The 19,011-nt window shown below is 40.5% G+C and overlaps 1 protein-coding gene across 11 annotated transcripts in view; it reads right to left on the bottom strand.

Annotated features, from left to right (window-relative positions):
- LOC126457214 (mitogen-activated protein kinase kinase kinase kinase 5) overlaps window positions 1-19,011 on the bottom strand; it is a 313,638-nt gene that overhangs the window by 285,440 nt on the left and 9,187 nt on the right. For all 11 annotated transcript variants that reach the window (XM_050093332.1, XM_050093331.1, XM_050093328.1 and 8 more), the window contains exons 2-3: window positions 15,274-15,331; window positions 5,338-5,493 (exon numbers count right to left, since the gene is read on the bottom strand). In XM_050093332.1, coding sequence (XP_049949289.1) covers window positions 5,338-5,493; window positions 15,274-15,331 — 214 coding nt within the window. The remainder of the gene's footprint in view (window positions 1-5,337; window positions 5,494-15,273; window positions 15,332-19,011) is intronic.

Here is a 19,011-nt window from a genome sequence, read left to right on the forward strand (position 1 = left end):
AGTCAATCAGGCGCCGAAAACCAGTCCTACGAATCGATGTCTCCACTACATTGAGTGGATTGTCGTTAAGGTAAAGTTCCGGTTCCGGATGAACAGTACGACAGAAGTGCATAACACACGACTCTGCGGCTGAAAACTGGAAACCGTGGGTTAGAGCCCATGACTGTGCCTTGTGGATGGCTCCCTGTAGGTGCCGCTCAGCAACACCAGTACTGGTTGTGCATTACGAAATGCAGAAGTTGTCTGCATACAGAGACGGTGAGACGGACGGCCCTACAGCTGCTGGTAGACCATTCATGGCCACTAAAAACAGAGATACACCCAAATACAAAGCCCTGCAGGACCCCATTGTCCTGGATATGGGGCGAACTATGGGAGGCACCAACTTGGACACTGGAAGTAAGAAGCAACAGGAAATTTTGAATAAAAATTGGGAACGGGCCTCGGAGACCCCACTCGTATAATGTGGCAAGTATATGATGTCGTCAGGTAGCGTCACACGCTTTTCATAAATCCAAAAAGACGGCAACCCGGTGTTGGCATCTGGAAAAGGCTGTTCGGATGTCAGACTCGAGGGACACAAGATTATCAGTGGTAGAGTGACCCTGGAGGAAGCCGCCCTGACATGGAGCCAGTAGGCCACTCCAGGACCCAGCCCAACTGCCGAAACACCATATGTTCCAGCAGCTTACAAAGAACGCCGATGAACTGATTGGCCGATAGCTATCCACATCAAGCAAGTTTTTACCGGATTTAAGCACTGGAATGGTGGTGCCTCCCACCATTGCGATGGAAAGATGCCATCACACCACATCCGGTTGAAGATGACGAGGAGATATCACTTGTAGTCAGATGAGAGATGCTAAATCATCTGACCGTGGATCCGATCTGGCCGAGGAGCTGTGTCGGGGCAATGTGCAACGGCCCTGAGGCACTCCCACTCTGTAAATGGGGCGTTACAGGGTTCACTGTGGCACGAGAGGACTTTCCTTTCCACCTGCCATTTGAGAGTGCGAAAGGAAGGCTGTGGGGGGGGGGTTCTCCAATGCAGAGGCTAGAGCATGGAGCTCAGCAAAGGGCTCAGCAATCGCGTTTGCTTCGGTAGACAACATGCCATTGATGTTAATGCCAGGGACACCTGTTGGGGTCTGGTACCCAAAAAGATGTCTGATCTTCATCCAGACTTGAGAAGGTGAGGTATGGCATCCAATGGTCGAGGCATATCTCTCCCAACACTCCTACTTCTGTCTCTTGACAAGTTAGCGCACGCGGGAATAGAGCCGCTTAAAGGTTAATTGCCTCAGCAACTTCCGGCGACCACCAAGGGACTGCCTTTCGCCAGGGGCACCCAACAGAGCAAGGGATCGCGTTTTCCGCTGCATTAATGATTGCTGTGTCACCTGCTCAACCATCACATCGATATTACTATGTGGGGTAGAGTCAATGGTGACTGCAGAGGTGAAAGTTTCCCAGTCTGCCTTGTTTAAAGCGCATCTGGGTAAGCGTCCATTGGCCTGACGCCAGGGCAGTGACTGGAAAACGAGGAAGTGGTCACTACCACACAGGTCGTGATGTGCTCTCCGGCGGATAGATGGGAGAAGTGCTGGGCTGCAAATGGATAAATCAGTGGCTGAGTAACTACCATAAGCCACACTGAAATGTGTGGCAGCCCCAGTATTTAAGAGGCAGAGGTTGAACTGTGACAGTGAAGTTTCAACATCTCTGCCTCGGCCAGTATGCACGGTGCCACCCCGCAAGGGGTTATGGCCGTTAAAATCTCCCAAAAGTAGGAATGGTTTAGAGAGTTGATCAATCAGTGCAGCTAATACATTCAGGTGTACTGCACCATCTGGAGGAAGATATACATTGCAGACAGTTATTTCCTGTGTCGTCCTATTCTGACAGTCACAGCTTCAAGTGGGGTTTGAAGGGGCACAGTTTCACTACAGACTGAGTTTAGGACATAAACGCAAACTCCACCAGACACTCAGTTATAGTCGCTATGGTTCCTGTAATATCCCTCACAGCTACGAAGGGCAGGGGTCTGCATTGCCAGGAAGCAGGTTTCCTGGAGAGCAATGCAGAAAGCGGGTGTAAAGCTTAACAGCTGCCATAGCTCAGCCGGGTGGTGGAAAAAATCGCCGCAATTCCACTGGAGGATGACATTGTGGGACTGTGAAGGCATGGAACATTCAACGAGGCAGTTTACACCTCAGGGTCACCTGCTGCCTGAGCAGTCTAATCCACTGTGTCTGAGGGTCTGGCGAGATCTAGGTCCTCAGTGGATGCCAGAATCTCCACCTCATCCCCAAATGCAGAGCTTGGAGGTAGCAATGGCGTGGGTGCCACCGCAATTTCCTTGGTCTTAGGGGTCTTCTTTTGTGACTTTTCTCGTTGCTCCTTGGGTTTCTCTCGCTGTGAGGGCTTCACTGATTCAGTTTCCGGGACTGAGGATGAGCATGAAGCCCTATGACCAGCTGCTTTTGGGCACTTTAGCCACTGGTGGGTGTCATCTTTCCCACTAGCAGACACCTGGGAAGGGAGTGACCCAAGGGATCCCTCCCTGCCGAGAGGAGCCAAAGAAGACTTACGCTTCTCCGGCTGGGAAGTGGGGACTGGTGACCCCGATGGTTGGGGGGACAGTGCTCCCAAGGTAGGTGGTATGGGAGCAACAGGAGGAGGGGGGGGGGGGGGGGGGGGAATGCCCCCAACCATCAAGAGGGTAGGTATAGCCTTCTGGCTCTGAGAGCCGACTGGAATTTGCAGAACTGATGGGGCTACAATTGTACAATTGTTCTCATAGCGGCAGCATATGAGGTCATAGCCACAGCTCATATTTTCTCTTAGCCTCAGAGTAGGTCAGTCAGTCCAGGGTCTTGTATTCCATGATTTTCCTCTCTTTCTGTAAATTCTTGCAGTCTGGCAAGCAAGGTGAATGATGCTCTCTACAGTTGACACAGATGGGAGGCAGGGCACATGGAGTATTGGAATGTGATGGATGTCCACAATCTCAACATGTGATGCTGGAAGTACAGCAGGAAGATATATGGCTGAACTTCCAGCACTTAAAGCACTGCATTGGGGGAGGGATATATGGCTCTACATCACAGCAGTAGACCATCACAGTGACCTTCTCAGGTTAGGTGTCACCCTCGAAGGCCAAGATGAAGGCACCGGTGGCAACCTGATTATCCCTTGGACCCTGATGGACGCGCCGCACGAAATGAACACCTCGCCCACTCTAAATTTGCATGCAGCTTATCATCAGACTGCAAAAGAAAGTCCCTGTGGAATATAATATCCTGGACCATATTTAAGCTCCTATGTGGCGTGATGGTAACAGAAACAACCCCAACTTGTTACAAGTGAGTAAAGCCTGTGACTGGGCAGAGAATGCTCTTTTTATCGCGACTAACCAAGAGCGCATTTTGGACAGGCCCTCCACCTCCCCAACTTGTCCTCTAAATGCTCTACAAAAACCTGTGACTTCATCGAAACAAAGGAGTCCCAATCAGTTCTCGTACATATGAGGTACTGGGGTGAATAAGGTTCGCTGCCATCCTTAGCCTGCTGTTCCTCCCATGGTGGAGCCTCTTATGACAAGGAATACCTTGGGCCTATTCTAATCCCCAGACCTGCAGGGGGGAGTGTTTGGGATCCGTAACAGGACAGACTAAAAAAAAAGACATCAAAGCAATTCAGAGGTGGGCTGCTAGATTTGTTACCACAGGCTCAAACTACACAGAACTGCTATGGTGATGCTCCGGATCTCAAATGGGAATCCCTGGAGGGAAGGCGACATTCTTTTCGAGAAGCACTATTGAAAAAATTTAGAGAACCAGCACTTGAAGCTGACTGGCAAATGATTCTACTGCTGCCAACATACATTATGCATAAGTACCACGAAGATAAGATACAAGAAATTACAGTTCATACAGAGGCATAAAGACACCCTTTTTCCCTCGCTCTCTTTGCAAGTGGAGCAGGAAAGGAAGTGACTAGTAGTGGTACGGGGTACCCTCCACGGCTCACCATACAGTGGCTTGCGGAGTTTCTATGTAGATGTAATTGCTCATTCAGCCAAGCAGGATTGTACAGCAGACTAACGTCCCATGAGTAAGAAAATGGGTTTGTTTTCAGCAAGACAAGTATCCAGACAAGCAGTCTAACAACTTCTGGAGCAAAACAGGCTGTCAGCATAGCAGTCACTCTTCCAGGTTCCCTTGCACAATAGCAGGGATAGGTGCACTAACAGTGGTGGCCCAACAAAAACACTAGACACAGGAGAAGCCCCATGTTGTCTTTTCAGACTAGTCTCAGTTCTGCCTACAGTATCACAATGGACACATCCAGGTGTGGTTCAGAGAAGAATGAACATTGCCAGACTGCTTTAATCACTGTCATATAGACCACTGAGTATACAACATAATCACCTCTGGTTCAAATAGCAGGTGATTTGGACAGAAGCCATTACATTTCTACTATCTCAATACCAATGAATGTAACTGCTGGCTTCACTAGCACTTTCTCCAGATTGTTACCGAAAACTTCTGGTCACAGGTTGCCAAGAGGCTGGCGTACTACCATTTACCAGCCACTATGCTTGATGGATTCTGGTGTACAGAGTTGAAGCAGCAGAAAAGATATACCCATATCTGTCCTCCAAGCTGAGTTCAGCTTGTTGCCCAGTCTAGTTACGACCGTTTATTTGTGCCAGAGGTGGTAGCTCTGTGTACTATGTTTCGCACCCTTACACTCTCAAGTCACCTAAAAACTTAATCTTAGATTCTTCTTACTATAATGTACATGCACAAAATTTTTGACCTCTCCTTCTAAGATTCAAAACTAAATTAATTAAAAATGCCAATACTTACTTTGGAAAGACAGCAAGTTTAATAAAAAAAAATTAGAAAGTATTTGGAAAGTATATAGCCCTTGTCAAGTGTGTTTTATAAGACAAGACTCTCAGTGAGCAAATTTATGAACGTCAAGACCTGAAAAACATTATTTACATCTTTTAGACAGGGTGTGGTACTCTATGGAACCGAGGGCTGAGTAATGAGAAAAAAATATACTTAGTAAATGAAAATGACAGGAAAGTGGATATACACAATAAAGAAAAAAAATGAGAAGGTCTTAAAATACAAGAGGAAAAAAAGAATGGCAGCTCCTCATAGAATCAGAAAGGAGAAATGTAACATAAAAAACAAAATTATTTTCAAGAGCTGATGAGAACTGTCTCATACCTGTGATATCAAGTCATGAAAATTCAAGCAGGGTACCTACCAAACTTGTAACAGCAACAAGATTTAGAACCAAAATATGATAATGACTTACTGTGATAAATATCTTGAAGAGATCCACCACCACAATATTCCATACAAATCCACAACTTGTCCCTGCGCAAGTAGCTGCCATAATATGCTATAATATTTGGATGGCGACAGTCTTTCATCATCAATATTTCCTGCTGAATGATGCCAAAATCATCACCTGAAAATAGAAAAAAAGGAATCCATGCTTGTTATTACACTCAATACATTACCCACTACTAGGAGCCATGAGTGCTCAGCATTGAATGCCATAGTATATATACATCAATTACTATGACCGTAACTCTGTTCTAAATACTCTTCTGTATACCGATATGCCTTATAAGAGACAAAAATAGGTAAAAACTGAGAAGATCAGAGACCAAGTTACCATCAAATTATGCAGGAACACAAAAATAGATACTCAGACAGTCAAATTATTACATTTATTGATTTTAGAGGTAAAGTATGAAAGCAAATGGCTATGCCCAGGAATCTTTGACATTAACATTAGCAGCAATCAAATATCAATATACACCAAAGAAAACTACAGTACTGGTATCTGCTACTTCATTAAACAAATATGAAAAAGTGAAAGAAAGACCAACAACAAGATTTAGAAAGATATCATGGATGTAAATATTAAAGCAGGAAACATGAAAAAAATGTAAACACACAATAAAAATGCCATCCTAGGTAATGACAGGAAAATATTTTATATAATTTTTGAAGTATCATTTTTGTCTTGTTTAGTTGCTTTTCGGTGTTGTGCTAAAAATGAAAGTATAACTGTCTATTACACTGTATTTATTGATAGCCAATGTTACATTTCTTTAAAGTGTTGAAAAAAAAGACCTACATATTGAACCCATTAAATCAAATCAATTAAAGGAAATGTATTTCAGCAACTACACACCGTTGAAAAGTTTTTCAAAAGTAGTAGTAGTAGTAGTAGTAGGTATTCTGCCTTACGACATGTCTTGTCATAGGTTAAGCCTCTTCTACTTCTGTCTGTCCAAAGCCAGTCTTTTCATTTCTGAATATCTGTCTCCTTTGATATTGTCCAGTATCTGATACCTTCTGTTTCCTCTTCCCCTTTTTCTCTCCACCATTCCTTCTATTCCATCTTTTAATAAACAGTCCTTCCTCAAACAATGTCCAATCCAGTTCTGTTTTCTCTTTCTGATGACTTTCAAGCATGTTTCTTTCTTCTCCAACTCTTCTTAATATTTCTTCATTCCTTACTCAGTCTTCCAATTTCCCTTTTTCCATTCTTCTCCATATCCATATATCTAGTGCCTCCAATCTTCTTTCATCTTCCTTCCTCAATGTCCAGATCTCCGCACCATACAGTGCAATGCTCCAGATGTAACATTTGGTAAGTCATTTCATCAGATCTTTGTTTAGCGGTCCACAAAGTAATTTCTGTTTCCTCTTGAATCATTCTTTTGCCATTGCAATTCTTTTCCTCATTTCTGTTGAGCAATACATATCATCCATTATTACATTTCCAAAAGAACTGAAGTCATTCACTTGTTTTATTTCCTCTCGCTCTATTTTCATACAGCATTTTCCTCCCTTTCTCCAGTTACCATGCTTTTTGTTTTCTTCTTGTTAATCTTCAATATTCATATTCTTCTAATTTTGTGTTTAGATCATCTAACATTTGTTCCACCTCTCTTACACTCTCTGCCATCACAACCCTGTCACCTGCAAATCTTATACACTCCACTCTCTAACCCCTATACAAACTCCTCCCCTTCCATCAAAACTTTCATCAATAATTTCCTCTAGACAAATACTGAACAGTGTTGGTGATAAATAACAACCTTGTCTTACACCTCTTCCCAGTTCAATTTCTTCACTCATCACACCTCCTATTCTTACTCTTGCTCTCTGGTTCAAATATAAATTTCTAATTAGCCGTCTAACCCTCCAGTCAACCCCATTTTTCCATAGGATTTCCATCAGTTTGTCCCATCGTACACAGTCAAAAGCCTTCTCAAGATCAATGAACTTAACATACACCTTCCTTTCCTTCTCCGTGTACATCTCCCCTATCACTCTCAGTACCCAATGGCATCTCTACTTCCCACCCCTCGCCTGAAACCAAATGGTTCATCTCCTATTATGCAATTCAACTTTGCATATAGTCTTCCGTTGAGCGTCCTCAGCAAGACTTTGGCTGCATGCGAAATCAGGCTCACTGATCTATGTTCCTCACACATTTTGCTGTTCTTTTTCTTTTCTATAGGTATTAAGATACTTTCTGTAAAGTCCTTTAGCCATTTCCCTGTCATGTATATTTGATTACACAATTCAATCAACTCCCTTTTCCCTTCTTTCTTCAATGGCTTCAACAGTTCCACAGGAATCTCATCAATTCCCATTGCCTTTCCATTTTTCATCTCCTTCATAGATTCTTCAATCTCACTAGTTAGTATTGAGTTTCTTCTGTCATCATCTGCAACTTTATCTTGTTCTTCTACCCCAAGCTCTTCTTCACTTGGGAAGCATGTAGCCATTTAATACATTCTTCCCATCTTCTAATTATTTCTTGGGGTTCACTCACCATTTTACCATCTGCTGCCTCTACTTCCTTTAGTCCATTGTTGTTTCTCTTTTTCTCTGACTGGCAAAACCATTGCTTCTTTGTACATCAAATCATATTTTCCTTCTTTCTCTAATTTCTCTATCTTGTCACACTTTTCTGTCAGCCATTTATTCTTTGCTTTTTCTGTTTCCCTTCTTAATTCATTATTTAACCTCCTGTAGTTGTGCTTCCCTTCTTCTCTGTTTACAGTTTTCCATTTCCTGTGGTCATCCATCTTGGTTATCATATCTGGTGTTACCAATTCTTTCTTTACTTTTTTCCCCTCTCCTTGACTCCAAGCATTTCCTTAGCTGCCTTTTTGATCCCATTTTTAAAATGATCCCATCTTCTTTCTGTGCATTCCATTTCCTGTCCTTGCATCATGATTTCACAATATGCATTCTCTAAGTTTTGACAATTGCCTTTGTCTTTCAGTTTCTCGGAGTTAATGTGATCTCTCTTCTGTCCTTTCCAGGTTATTTTCAATTTAACTAGAACTTCAGCTACTACTAACATTCAAAAGAAAACATTACCATAACTTCAAAGTTCTCTTCAGAAACATTATGCTACCAATACATCAACACTTCACTATTGTGCGGAAACAGCTGTCAGTATTCAATATTTACCTTCAGCACAACAAGTCGCATTTGACAACGTCCGCATTTACTGCTGACATGGAAAGTTGTTTTCACTCTACATTGCTAAAGAATTTGTACCTGTTCAGAATACGCTAATGACTGTGACTTGCCCTTTCAGGTACACTTAAAGGCCTTGTTGACATGTTAGTGTTAATAAGAGTTCATCATTATCTTTCCATCGTTGAAACAAGAACCAAGGGCTGTGAATAGAGTCTCACATGGATTGGTGACCATGTTAATCTAATCTCGTCCTCACAGCAACACAGAGGGAATTGTGGTGCAGGGTGTATCAAAAAGAATCATCCAATTTGACACGTCTTTATTACTCAAGCCAATAAACATATACAATTAATTTTGTTTTCTGATGAATGGAAAACTCAAAAAGTTTTCTTCATACCTTTTCATAGGTGTTCAATAAGCCCCCCCTTGAGATGCACAGCGTATGTCAATGCGATACAAAAAATTCCCACACTGCAGCGAGTATGTCTCATTTTCCAGCTTCCACAGCTGCTGTTATGTGATGTGTCAGTTCATTCATTGTTATTGGTAACGGAGGCACATAAATAGGGTCTTTTATAAACCCCCCAAAAGAAATAATCACATACAGTCAAGTCCGGTGACCTTGGAGGCCAGTAATGTAAGGCTGAATGACTTGGTCCAATGCAACCAATCCATCATTCAGTAATCCTTTGATTTAAAAATTCCCACACTTCCAGATGACAGTGTGGCAGTGCCCCATCCTGTTGGTAAATGATGTCATTTGAATCGGTCACCAACTGTGGGAAATGAAAGTTCTCAAGCATATCAAGAAATGTGCTTCCTGCGACAATGTTCTCGGCAAAGAGAAATGGACCATACACCTTTTCCTGTGAAACGTACAAAACACATTAAATTTTGGAGAGTCCTCTCATGTTGTACAGCTTCATGTGGTTGTTCCGTACCCCATATTCTCACATTACAATGGTTCACCTTTACAATTCAATGGAATGTTGCCTTATCACTAAATACTAAGTGTGAAAGAAAACTGCCATCCTCCATCTTGCCGAGAATGAAATTACAGGACTCCATACATTGTTGTTCATCACCTCCATGAAGAGCTTACAGTAGCTGAATTTTGTATGGTTTCATGTGTAAATGTCGATGCAACACATGCCAGATGGACTTCGGGGAATGTTGAGCTATTCAGCTGCATGGAGAATGGATTTCTGTGGACTCGTTTTGAAACTATGGCAGATATGTTTGACATCTGTGTCAGACACTTGGGGATGGCTGGGTCATTTGCATTTACACAAACAACCTGTTTCTTGGAATTGTTCATGCCATCGTCCAATGCTCTGTGCTGTAGGAGGATCCACATCATACCTAGTATGAAGGTCAGGCTGAACAGTTATTACTGACCCACACTGAGCAAAACATAGAACACAATGCTTTCTGTTGTCCCCCTACAAATCTGTTACACTCTCAAGTATTTTTATGTGTTGACCAATTCCAATTGTGATATGTTGAGAATGTAGTCTTACGAGACTACTTTCTTTTAACATTTAAACAATATTTGTGCATTTTTTTAATTTTTTTTTCAGGCACTGCTTCATTATAGAGAAGTGTATCATCAATGAAAAGTCTGAACTTACTAACAATATTGTCTGAAAGGTCATTAACATACAACACGAACAGCAAGGGTCTCAACACACTTCTCTGGGCCATGCCCAATGTTACTTCTACATCTGACAATGACTCTCCATTCAAGATAACATGCTGGATATCCCCTACCAAAAAATCCTCAGTCTAGTCATGAATTTTGTTTAATACCACAACTATCATATTTTTGATATTAAGCTTGGATGTGGTACTGAGGCAAATGCTTTTAGGAAACTGAGAAATACTGCAGTTATGTGGCTGCCTTGATCCATGGCTTTCATGCGAGTTAAGTACAAGTTATGTTTCATGCGATGAATGTTTTCAGAATCCATACTGGATGGCATAGAGGAGGCCATTCCGTTCTTGATACCTCATTATGTTTCAACAATTCCGTGGATTGCTTCTCCTATCCTTCTTGTAGACTAGTGGACCTGTGCTTTCTTCCAACTACTGGGTACAGATTTTTGTTCGAGGGATCCATGGTAGATTACTGGAGCTTTTTAATGATTTGAGCTGTTTCTCAACACCACAGACACAAATATCTGTATCACTTATCTTTGCAGTGGCGCAAGAATTAAATTGGGACAATACCCTTCGACTTTCATGTGTAAAGAAACATTTGAAAACCAGGTTCAGTGTATCTACTTTTGCTCTGTTACACTCAATTTCGGTCCTGGTCCCATCCATGAGTGTCTGTACAATAACTTTGATACCTCTAATGGTCTTTAATACGCTAACTGATCAAAAGTATCCAGACAGCTCTATGTAATGAGAATTGGCCACTAGATGTCATAAGAGGCACTCCCACCAGTACAAAAGGAGGTGGGGAATATTGCATTGTGAGTAGAGAACCAGTAACAGCTGAGTGGGTTGATCAGCAGAGCTCAGTGATTTTGAACGTGGACTAGTAATTGGATGTCATCTAAGTAACAAATCCATCAAGGGGCATTTTTACCCTTCCAAAGCTTCCCAAGTTGACTCTTGGTGATTTGATTGTGAAGCGGAAATGTAAAGGAACAACCACAACTAAACCAAAACTATGAAGACCTCACATATTGATGAACAGGGACCATTGAGCATTGTGCAGGATAGCTGTAAGAAAATTACATGAAACCAGAAGAAGGAATCACTATGAACTCCAAGATACTACCAGCAGTCCAGCTACCACGATGCCTGTACGTAGGGAGTCAACAAGAATGGGATACAATGACTGAGCAGTTCCTTGTAAGCCACACATTTCTGTAGTCAACACTAAGCTATGCTTGAAGTGATGTTAAGAGCAATGCCATTGGACAGCAGATAACTGGAAATGGAGTGTTGTCTCATGCTAAACCTTGTGGCAATCCAATGGAAGGGTTTGGGTTTGGCATGTCCCTGGAAAACGTTACCTGCCATCACATTTAGTGTCAACAGTGAAGTACAGGGAAGGTAGTGTTATGGTATGGAGGCATTTTTCCCAGTTAGGGTAGGGTCTCCTTACTAATCTTAAGAAAGCACTACATGTGGAAGGATATGAACACATTTTACATCATTGCATACTGCATATAGTAGAGGAACATTTCACAGACGATGATCGGTTGTATGAGCATGATGATGTACCCTGTCTACAGTACAAACTGTGAGGCAATGGTTTGTGGACAACAATACTCCTGAAATGGATTGGTCTGCCTACGGTCCCGACATGGACCTAATGGTATACCTTTGGGGTTAGTTAAGAGTTTTGGCGTTGCTTCAGATTCCAGAGTCCAATATCACTATCTTCTCCAGTTTCGAGTCTTGAGGAAGAATAGACTGCCATTCCTCCACAGACATTAACACACCTCACTGCAAGTGTCCCAAGCAGAGTTAGAGCTGTCATAAAGGGGATGGCATATGAGCAGAATTTCTTTGGGTTTTAAGAGAGAGCCTTTGATAATATTCCACTTCAGCTGTTGCTGAATGTTTGCCCTCTTGACAACCAAATGTGTGTCATTTGGCGTCTCCTTATGCACAGCCCTATATTTTGTTTTTGAGTTCCTTGTTGAGATACTACTGGCTATTGATCTAGTTTGCTAAGAGTATAAATTCTCCCACTTGTTTTAGCTGCCCTTTGTACTTTGGTAATCACTGTCTCAAGGTCACTGATGCCAGTTTCTATGTGGACATCCTCAAAGAGGACAGCTGCGTCAATAGTATCAAACCTCACTTCTTTCCATCATCAGTGTGCTTTTGTTCTACGTAGCTATCAGAGAACGCATTTAGTAATGTTTCAGTTACATTGGGAGGTGAGTCTCGTGGATGATAAAAGGATCTGATTGTAACTTATGCTCATGCTTGCACAGACCATCTCACATGCAATATCAATTTTTATCTCGGTGGATGTAAGTTCCTCATCCACTGTGACAAATACGCTAACTTCATTTACCATTAGCCTATCCTGCCAATACACATTTACATTTTTCACAAAATATCTCACTGCTATCACTTTCAAGTTATAGCCAGCTTTCTGTAACTAGCATAATGTGAACTCCACAGCCTTTTACGAAGCTTCAAACTCTGACAATTTGTTGCAATTGCTTTGGCACTTAATCACTAAGATTTTAATATTCTCACCTACACCGGGTATTTTATCTGGATCTTATACCGACACTTCTGGGTGTCCTATAGCTATTGTTACCTGAACTGGACGGAAAGTTGCCTAACCTAAAAAGCCCTTGCGTACTTCCCACACAGTCAGTCTACTGGGTAGTAGTCTTTGAGTTCTGATATGTAGTCCACACCTGATCCATTTACACATTTAGAGAGAGACTACAGTTTTGAAACTATGGCTAAAATCCAGGGAGTCACAGCCTAGCTTGTCACAGAACTTTGGTCCAGTCCTTCCACTCAAATTAGAACCAGGGAGACAAAATCTGTTCTGGGCTAATGTTGCCAAATGTGACCCACAATGAAACTCTGTGAGCAAGGCTGCTCTTCTCAATTTTCTCTGCTAGTCACTGGAAAGATCCAAGTATGATCTCAGAGCTCACACAACATGCATTAACTGTCTCCTAGACAAAATGGTTGTGAAGGCAATTCTAAAAGAAGTGATTAACTGTATTACTCATGCAGCAGATTTAAATATTCTTCCATTATATGTGATTGCATGACATCACATACCCTGTACTTTGGTTGATTTTCTTACTTATACTTGTATACTACAAAAGTATGCAGTTCAGTTGATGCACCACATTAAAGATTTCTACAAAATGCATCATTTATTGTACAATTTGTTGTGCAGAAGGGTTGAGAAATGTTAAGTCAGTGATCAAAACTGTTATAGGAATGGCATTCATCAGAACTGGAGTATTTACATTTGAGATCATATTATAGTTCATTACACGGGGAACAAAATCATTTTTTTAGAGTACACAAGAGCCTCAGCCTTGAGAAATAACGAAGTCAAATTCTAATTTCAACATTCAATAACTATAGTTACAAACATTAGTAAACTGCTGCCCTCAGATTTATAACATTTTTATAGGGTAAAATGCCAAACAGAGAAGTTTCATAAAAATTGCCAATTTCTCATTATTTTGCTAAAAATTACCAGTTCAAGTTATTATTTTCACAAAATAAGCCTGTCCCTAATCATAGGTTTACAATTAAAGAAAGCAGTTCCTAAACCTCATCGTCTGGGGACAGTAAACACTGAGGCCACATTTGCCAACGCTGATGTTTGCTGGAGGTATAACTAACCGCCCCTCCCCTTTTGCCCACACCCAGAAAACCTTAAATCAAAACCATAGTTTGCCAGTGCTTAAAAGACACCTTAAAATACACAGAATTTCAAATAAAAACTGAAATGTAAAAGAAAAAAGATGTGGAAGTTCCTGGCCAATTGAAATTGAGGCGTTCTCTGGAACAATAATCCATAGGCAATTGAAATCCAAATCAGTCAGTAGTTCTTACATATTATACTATTCTGTCACATATTCTGAAACCACAACATTTTGTTTATATCTGACTGAAATTTAGTCATGTATGAGAGTTTGAAATGAATAAGAAAACTACCTAAAAAGTTTGAAGTACTGTATCTCGATCTCAATATATTTTAGTTAAGTTATTGTTCCACAGAATGCCCCAATTGTACAATCACTGCCCCTCAACTGCATTACCACATCACCACACTCCACCTGAAGCAATCTCTCATCCCAGTCAAGCTGCAGTGCCAGTACAATGTAGTCAGCTAGGATTGACCATTCAAGTCTTTAACTGTACAGTGAGGGATTACCTATATTCCTTCCATTATTTGTTTTCCAGCAAAAGCTTCCCACTGCCTTACTTCTCTTCTTCTTCCTGAAACATTTCCTTCTTATGCAGGTCATTCACAAAGCCTATTCCAAGCTTTTCTTTTCACCCACAGTCTATCACATAGCATCTCCCCCTATTGCAGCCCTCTTCGGTTCACATCATCCTTCACCTGGTCTCTCCATCTTGTTCGTGGTCTTCCAATTGGTCTTCGTCCAGATTCTCTCCATTCTAGGCCTCTTCTCAGAAGTCCGTCTCGTCCCGTACCTTTAATATGGCTAAACCATTTAAGCATATTATTCTCTATAGCTCCTTTTAGGGGCTTGATAGATCTGCAAGATATTTTATATTGTTTCATTCTTTATCCTGACCCTTCTCGTCTTACCCAGCAGAATGCGCATCTCCATTTCTTGTATTCTGCTCAGGTCTACCTTTGTCCAAGTCCAACATTCTGAGCCACAGGTCAAAACTGGCACATAATATGACTTATACATCATGAGCTTGCCTTTGGCTGGTATTTTTCCATTTCTAATCATGTCCGATACATAACAATAAAATTTCAAACAATATTTTATTCTCTACAAAATTTCTTGCTTGATGTTTCTTTTCTTGGTTAATTTACTTCCTAGACTCATGAAACCATTTACTCAGTTAATAAGTTTTCCATCACAAATTACGTTCTTCATTTTCCCTGTGGATTTTCTTTGACATCTTCATTGACCCATTCACTTTCAACAATCAAACGAGTCTCGGATTGGCTTACTTAACTTGGTTTCATGCTTTTAATTTTAATGAAGCAAGTGCCAATAAAGAGTAATCTTACCAGGTTCCAGCTTTATCACTTTGATGGCAGCAAGTTCATTTGTAGATATTCTCTTTGCCTGGAAAAAATAAAAGCAAACATAAATTTGAGAAAAACAATATTAACTATAATGTTATACAATTTACTGATAAAAAATATCTCTTTGATATTGTCATTAAACTTAGACACAAACTGTTGCTGCAAAAACTTCAAGAGTGTTCAAAAATTTTGTTGACTCTAAATTATCACTAGGCAACTGCGAGTAGAGTGAGTGGGTATATATGTGGCTACCCACAGATTTCCGAGTTTTCTGATGCCCAGATATCCCAACAGCAACTTGGTGACTAGTTTTTGGCAATTAGCATTGCAGTTCAGCCTGTTCTCTTGGAAATTCTGTCATATGCAAGAACCCATATTATTAATTTTCTTTTACCCAAACATGTTTCATCTATTTATGTACTATCATAAGTGAGTTTTTATTTATTTTCTTTCTCACATGACGGCATCAGTGCTGCATGTTGGTAGTTTTATATCTATCACGCATTCAACAGCTTGTCATACGCTGTGGCCTTGCTTCCTTGTTTATTATGTGTTGACAAATGTATTCCTTTTGCTATTGTCCTTTTGCTATTATCTGTTATATACACATTGTGTGATGCATGGTAGCAGAAATCTTGTGTTTTGTTGATACAATACGTCAAATGATCATGCAACAGCTAAAAATGGTAACAGCAAAAGACTTAAGTGTTTCAACGTACCATAAACAAGAGATGCAAAGGCACAGCATAAAAATAAAATAAAAAACATGAAAAGCTGCAGAATGCATGGTAGATTTAAAACTACCAATATACACTGATGGTCTCATATGAGAAAGACACCAAATAAAAACCCACTAACGACAGCACATAAAGTGGTGAAGCATGGTCGGGTAAACAAAACTAATGAAACTCTCTCCAATCTTCTTAGCAAGCATGGAAAATAAGAAGAGCTACAACATCTAAAAAAGGATTACTTCAGCCTGTTCTTTTTGTTTAAATGATCATGTTAGACACTGGTCACAAAAGTCAGTGTTGTTCTGTCTATTCAGTAACAAAGCCAAAAACAATTTGATTCACAAAATCTAGCACAGTTCCTGCTATATACCGTATCAACCACAACAAGTAGGTCACTTTACATTTTACATAAGCAAATAATACACTTACATACATGACCTCAATATTTGTACAAACTGTGTGGCTAATGCATTCTATGTAATAGCCTTCATACAATAAAACTAATTAACACTCAAGAAGAATAGCGATGAAAAACTAAAACACTTATTTGGACATCATGTCACTTGAAACTAAGGTTTGTAAATACATGAGTAAATCTCACTAATTAACTTGTGACTTCTTATATCTGTGTTGTCACAGGATGTTCATAACCACTACACTGCACAAGCTTTCTTTCTTTCTTTTTTTTCCCCTACTTCTCAGTGATGACACATTCATGCAGATCTGTAAAGGGCCCCTTAAGAAATTTATGACAAACATATCATCACAATTAAAATATACAATTAAACACAAAATTAAATTTAGTACAAAGCATCCACATTAAGCATGAATAAATAACTAGGAATGAAAGTGACTGTACTACAGAATGGAACAAAACAGAATCTTAAAAACAATCAGAAATCATTTCTGTTCAACAATTTCCAAAACAATTTAAGAGTCTCTTAAATTAGAGGTCTATTTCTTTACTGGGAAATACGAAAGCGTCCAATCCCGCCTGTCTGCTTTGACCCATGACGTCACAAATATGACAGAAACGACCATAAACCATGATTCCAATATGGCGCATATAAAGTCGTTACGTACACATTATCAGGACAAAAATACATCGAAAAACAAACACACACCCTTTCCACAAAAAGCCTAATGGCACTAACGGAACAAGTGCGGGAAATGGGGTGTTTTTTGGGTAGGGGCAAACTAAATTTTAAAAAATTTAGACACCCACCCCCACACACAAAAAAAAAAAAAAAAAAAAAAAAAAAAAAAACACACACACAAAAAACTCCCCAAATACCACTAAACACACAGTATCATCTGGAATCGGACACTTCCCTTGACCTATATAGCTCAACAGCAGTTTCCGATCCCATAAATCAGGATCAAAATACTTCCCTTGGCCTATATAGCTCAAAAACATCTCCCGATACCAATACCAACATACACAGCCACACATTGGGATTGAACACTTCCCTTGACCTGCGCACTGATAATTTTATCCATCATATCCATTCCTGAACAAAAACAACAACCGATTAATTTTACTAAAATTACCACACGACGTACAGCCAACAACACTAAATTAACCTTCACACAAAATTGTTAACTCAGTGAAAAGAGTTTCAGTAGTTTCATTCCACTACAAACACAGCCGACACTCGAACAATTCTGGATAATGAGCAAAAGCAAACTGAGCCCATTACACCACACAAACGAAAACCCTGAACATCCCACCAGAGAGCACAACAAACCACAACACGATGATATCTACAAATACGCCACACTCACAAACCAAACTCCACGCCGTCATGACGTCACACGCGACAACACCCTTACGTCACGGGTCAAAGCTGACGCGTGGGATCTGACTCTTCTGTCGACCCCTTTACTGTATATAGTTTTCAGCTGCTCTTCGAAGGCACTATGAATCTCACTTTCTTCCAGAACATCCATTAATCTATCCTACTCCAATCTATGCAGTACCTTCAAATATTCCTGAATGCTGCTAGTATTATGAATGTAATGGCATAGATGTGCACTAAATTGAATTCTTAAATTGTTTTAGGCATTTACTCTAATGTACTATAAGTACACACTTTTAACTACGTAAACACCAGTTGTGGTACAATGGTCCACTCACGATTACACTACATGTAAGGAAGAATCATGATCAATAATATATTGTTGACCTGTTATTCTCTGATGTACATGTCTTGCATTCTTATCCCGGTTGCCCGTTGATTAATTTAAGCCTCCAAGTGCGGAACATAAATCTACTCCTGACACTGACAACACCCATTGACCCTATTACCATCATAAAAGACACAGCTTTACAAAAATGTTATTATTTTTAATCTATTTCTGTGCCATAATACATTACATCTTGAAAATATATGAATATTGACAGACTGCAAATTTGTTGTACTCACTGTTACTCTGATACTATGTATATCTTTGTATGCAGAGGCTTGAAAATGGCACAGAAACTAAAATAGTAATGGTACAACAAAAACAGTTACAGCTAAATGTGAAAATAATGTCACATAAAGAATTTATAGAGCCTGTTATTACAACACGTTAATGGTGGTGGTGGTGGTGGTGGTGGTTAGTGTTTAACGTCCCGGCGACAACGAGGTCATTAGAGACGGAGCGCAAGCTCGGGTTAGGGAAGGATTGGGAAGGAAATCGGCCGTGCCCTTTCAAAGGAACCATCCCGGCATTTGCCTGAAACGATTTAGGGAAATCACGGAAAACCTAAATCAGGATGGCCGGAGACGGGATTGAACCGTCGTCCTCCCGAATGCGAGTCCAGTGTGCTAACACGTTAATGTTCGGGATAGTTGGAGTAAAGCATTATCCAGAGCCAGCATTTGTCTAGCTGCAGTTTGTAAACCAATTTAAACTACACTAAAACTTAGCAATAGAAATGACTCTTGACAGGCAAGGATCAAATGATAATGGCTCTCGTGACTACCACCCTGCCAAGTTC

This window comes from Schistocerca serialis, chromosome 2, assembly GCF_023864345.2.
Source record: "Schistocerca serialis cubense isolate TAMUIC-IGC-003099 chromosome 2, iqSchSeri2.2, whole genome shotgun sequence".
In the NCBI taxonomy this organism is placed as follows: Eukaryota; Metazoa; Arthropoda; class Insecta; order Orthoptera; family Acrididae; genus Schistocerca; species Schistocerca serialis.